The 5,471-nt window shown below is 37.3% G+C and overlaps 1 protein-coding gene across 1 annotated transcript; it reads left to right on the top strand.

Moving 5' to 3' along the window:
- Positions 1-3,174: 3,174 nt before the first annotated feature.
- RB195_009523 (uncharacterized protein) lies at positions 3,175-4,939 on the top strand (the record flags this gene model as incomplete). Its single annotated transcript, XM_064190108.1, has 2 exons — positions 3,175-3,432; positions 4,673-4,939. 2 exons carry the CDS (start codon positions 3,175-3,177, stop codon positions 4,937-4,939), a joined length of 525 nt encoding a protein of 174 aa, XP_064047691.1.
- Between the last annotated feature and the right edge of the window lie 532 nt (positions 4,940-5,471).

Genomic DNA, 5,471 nt, shown 5'->3' with positions numbered 1-5,471 from the left:
AGACCGTTCAACTAAGGATTGTAAGGGAAGTCGTAGCGCAGTCACTATCAACCTTTAGATTGGAAAGAACTAGAAAGATTAGAAAGATTATTGCGAGCAAATTTTAAACCAACAGACTCAACACCAATCATAAACTCAAAGATAACAAATGGTTATAACAAATATTTTTTAGAGATTTTTCACCTTGTATTTATTTATTTATCTACTTTATGTTTATTTCCTACGTTTTTTACATTTTTTCTGTTTTTTTTTTAAATAATAGCAAATAAAAGAAGATAATGTTCGGATTAGTAATTCCAAACTCCACCAGAAATACGTAGACTTACATCCAATTTGTTTGTTCTTGGGGGATAAATACGATAGAATTAAAGTCATCGGCTCATTTCTTTTCCAACCATGCTACCAGGTACTGCGTGGTTGATTTTCTGACGCCATGCGATGGCGCTTCGTCACGGGACCTACCCGTTAGCAGAATATAGATTTATAGTCCTAAAATGGGTGGACACATATCTCCGCTGTGCGATGAAGTTATCCAAGGACGGATTTCTGCTAGATAGGAATGTCCAGTACAGACCTATTTATCCATCAGGCCACGTTTGTTGAGTTGGACGAATTATGCTGGATACAGGTCCTTGTTCTTTTTAGCAGATTTTATTATTACTGCAAGAATTTCTGTGGTCAAATTTCCCATCAAGGTGAAGGTTTCAAGGGATTGGTTGCTCCCCAGGTAAGTTTTCACTCATGAATATAAACGGATCCGCTACTCGCTCTTAACTGATCATGGATTTTCTTGAGGTTTGGGCCTCTCACACTTGCAAAGGAAAGACGTGGCAGTTGGTTTGAGTTTGAAATTGAGGGAATAGTTGTCTTTTCGTGATACGGGAACAGTAATGGCAATTTTTCCCTGGACAGAAGGACTTCAAGTCCCTGCTTTCATTCAGAAATATAACATAGAGCCACTTTAAAAAATAACCAGGGTATACATGAGAACAGAAACAAAGTCTGACTTTTATGGGTTTTTTTTTGGCAAATGAAACCTAAACGCAAAAATGAACTGCACAAAATTACTTCTCATTCACGTTAATTTTGCCACCTCTGCAGAAATTCCAACCCACTATTCTCTAATTTTTTTTATTTTTCTTTAAGCTGCAGAATGCACCCCAATCTCAAAAACAAATTAATTTTAGTTTTGTGAAAATTATTCCTGTTTTTCAACTAGGGGAAGAAAAACAAGACCTGTGTCTGGAGTACGGTAAAAAGTGTATGGTGATCACTCAAATTGTGTCCTGTGGAATCCCTAAAACACAAAGTGAGTCACATAAAAATTAAATGAAAAGCAAACTAAACCTAATAAATAAATTATAGAGGCACTACGGTACTAAAGTAGTCGAGTCGAACTGCAGAGAAAATGCGACAAATTCTGGAAGTTTCCCAAGCAAACAAAAATAGATGGGCTTAGGCTTAAAAGCCTCCAAACTGCAAAAGTCACACAGGACGTTTTTCATCATCCAGGACAATAGGATGAGAGAATGGTCAGCGTTTTTTCCTGTTTCTAGGAGCAATCCACTACGTCGCCTTCTCATCTGCTCAGGTCAGGTTTAGAGTCACATGTGACAACGAAACATTTCTTCGGAGGGTCTCAGGATTAATTCTGGAAAAAAATGTCAGTTTTAATGATTAGAACCGTGAGTTAAGATGATTTGCATATTTGAGGAGCTGAGGACAGTTGCTGAGAAAAATAAACGACCTTGGGTTGGGCTAGTCTACTCGCGTGGCTAACAAAACCATCCGTTAATTGGTCACTCAGCGGATTCGCCACGGAAAAGCTCTTGGTGTTGGTTACGGTCGGCAACGGCAATTATAGGGTTGGTTGAATAGCAGCTATTCCTTTCGTGAATTTATGAAATGATGGAAAAATGAGATACTCAACGAAAGTAGAGCACAAAAATACAGACAATGTACAAAAAATATATTTAAAAAATACGTTAATATGTATGTAGTACCATATTACGTATATTATGTACATATGTATGTAGACACAGAAGAGGGAGTTTCATGAATCTCGTTCCATTGAAAACACAGAGAAAAGAAAGAAAAGAACGAATGAACGAAGAAAAAAGCGAAAGAAAAGGTAAGGAGATGCAAGAATAAAGAGATAGGGAAAGGCAAAAAAGTACAAATAAAAAGGGACAGATTTTAAAAAAATAATAGAGAAAATACCTGCATACCATCAGAACTGACTAATAAGAATGGTTTTGGAGAAATATAAAACGATAATAAACGCTAAAAAGGCACGAAATGTATGAAATAACGAAAAAATCCTAGAAAATAATGTTTACAGTAAGGTCAACTCCTAGATTTCATCGATACCAAAGAAGTTCACCTGAGAATTTGAGCGGTAAAGGAAATTAAAGGTATTTCTTTAGATTTCATGGATTTCAAAGGAATTCAGAGGATTACATAGTTCTATTTTTGGAGCATGTTACTTAACCTAAAGGATTTTGTGTAAATTACACAAAAAAAAACTTGGAGAATTTGAGTCTACTTCTGGAACAAAATAGTGATTTCGTTGGATATTTTCACAGAAATTTATTGAAATAGCAGATTCTGTTCTGTTCACATCTCCGCTAAACAGTTATAGTGGTTTTTACCTACAATTGCTAATTACGAACGCAGATTCTCAGAGTTTATTAAGTTTACTGTCGAATAATAATAATGCAAATAATAATAAATAATGAATAAACTAGGAAATTAATGGAACAAGAAATATTTTTGGAGAAAATATTATGAAGATAGTAGTAATAATAATATTATGAAGAATAATATATGAGCCGGAGCCGGAAACGCTCATCAGCAACGACGGCATATGTTGGCGCTAAGCGCTGAAGCCGAAAGGTTCCTCTCTTAAATAGAACCGTTACGATGTCAAGAGATCTTCAACGCCTACGCTTACGTTGAACCCATAGGCGGGAGCTGACCTAACACACCTTACATTGACCTGGTCTGTTCGAGGTCTTTGAAGTGGAGATAAGCGAAAAACGCATCGAGTTCGGACAAATGGAGGGCAACGCTAGCCTACTTTCATATTTTTAGTAAGGTAGATTTGGTAATGTGTATTTGCGGACTGCATTTGCAGCAGCCGATTTGAACTCATTCAGTGAACTCCTTGAGACGATGAACAGCAGGAAAAACGGCACCAAGTTCAAGGATAACCGCACCGACGAAAAACCGTTCGGTGCCAAATTGACCGATAAACCATGCTTTGTTACGTGTTTTGCTCAGAAATTTTCTATTTATTTCACTGTTTGTTTTTTTACTTATGCTGTTACTTTATTATTATTATTATTATTATTATTATTATTATTATTATTATTATTATTATTATTATTATTATTATTATTATTATTGTTGTTATTATTATTTCCTTTCTTGGTTACTTTATTTTGAGCACAATTTTCAGTTGGTTTTCTAAATTCTACAAAACGTATTTCAAAATGGTCACAATTTAGGCTGGAATAATTTCTCAGAAATTTTCTTGAAAAAGAAGCAAAGTAGGGGGTTTGCGATAGTGTGTGGTGAAATTAAGGAAAACGTAAGGAAAATAAGGCAAAAAATAACAAATGGGGTTGCTGAAGGGAAGGATGAGGAAAATCTTCTATTATCCGAAGTCCATGGAATCGATGCGACCTTGACTTACACCCCGTTAATGTTGTTCCAAGGAGAATTCCAAGGAAAAATGTACAAATTTCAATCTATCCATTTTGGGAGGACCATATATTCGGAGAGACTTCACATCATTCGTTCCTCCTTACATGTCTGAATCATTGATTCTTCGAGTTTTCGTTAGAAATTAAGAAAAAAAAACACGTACAGAATTCTCTAATTTCCATCTAACGCATATAGATTGGTTAAGTTGAAAAGCTGTAAGGTTTTTTCCAATCAAAAGAACTTCTTTTTTCAATAAGTGAAGTATTAGGGTTCTTTCGAAAAGACGTTTTCAATGAAATACTGATTTACGAGGTTGGAACCGAACCTCTAATTTCCTCCTTTAGCAACATCAATTAGAAGCCACATGTAGAGAAGTTTGAGTAAAACAGGGATTAAGAAAAAGGTTGAAGAATTTTTCAAGATTTCTTGATACTTCGACGGATGAAAGACACGTCCCGGTGCAGGCTTTTTTTTACATAACCACTCACATCACATTGCATCATAATCCAAAAAATTCTGCTAGACTTCGTAATGTGAAAAAAAACACTCCACCACTTGCGACTAGTGTTTGGATTCGAAAAAAAGTGAGAGAGAAAATTGAGAGGAATTCGAGAGCTGAGCTTTATCCACTCCTACTGCAAAATAGATCTTTAATAGAACGTTTCGGACCTTTAATATTATCCACAAAGTTAATTTGGATGGGCCCACTGCTCTCGTTGTTTCTGTCCTTTTTCTAGAGTTCAAAGTCACATATTGCTCGGAAAAATGGAAGTGTGACAGGAAGAATAGATGAAATCCAGTCAACCATAGAAAATTTTGTCAGTGCCCGGAATAGCTGTAGGATATTCAAATTATGGAACGAAAATGGAGCTAAAATAATCGGAGCAGCCGTCTACGAAGCTTCAGCCTTGCAAATGATAGAACGTTGACGGTGCTAACGTGATTCAACGCATGTGATTTGAAGGGAAATGGCGACAGCGAGGAGAACTGCGACTACGGCAAAAAATGCGTGTGCGTGTGGTGTCCGGTAACATCGCCATCAACATTCTCAGCAAACATCGAGCGACGAAGAACGACGGAAGCCCTATCAAAATACGCTAATCTCATCGAAAGCACACAGGCGTTAGCCGACGAAAACCAGTTGTGTTGGCCAGGATTCGACACAAATCCTCACCGGAGATTAACTGATAAGAAGGCGAATAGCGGCAGCACGAGCAGCGGCGACGTCTAAATTGAGTACGTATGGGCCGGGCCGCCGGCCGGCGACTGATGTGGTCGCCGATGGCTTTGCCGCAACCAGTCGTTAAAAGTTCTTGACATCCATACACGACCGGCTCTCAAGAAGAGTCATTAACCAGACCACATCTGCACAACAAAGCACATACAACAAATGGGAAGCCTGAGGACATCCTATGCATAGAAAAATTTCCAAAAAAGAGGAAACAGTTGGACCTTTTCCCATCAAATAAGCGCTTTGTTGATACGGCTCCGAAAATTTCTACATCTTCCTCTTTTACTTTTGAAACGTTCACGAATTTTTCGCGACATCTGACTTAACTGCACCATAAATCAGTACGTTCTGACCCGACGGTACTTCCAGAAAAAGGGAAGATTTATCTCCAAGAGGAGCAAACACATATCCTCTGATTACTACTAGCAAAGAGAGAACAAGGACTGGACTTTGAACAATTTTGAAAAAATCCCGAAAATGAAAAATTTCTTTCAAAAAAAGATCTCGGAAATAGCCTCCTTGCAAGGTTCTC

This window comes from Necator americanus, chromosome III (assembly GCF_031761385.1).
Source record: "Necator americanus strain Aroian chromosome III, whole genome shotgun sequence".
Classification (NCBI taxonomy): domain Eukaryota; kingdom Metazoa; phylum Nematoda; class Chromadorea; order Rhabditida; family Ancylostomatidae; genus Necator; species Necator americanus.
Note: the sequence above shows the minus strand (reverse complement) of the source record. Positions and strands in the feature narration are given on the sequence as shown.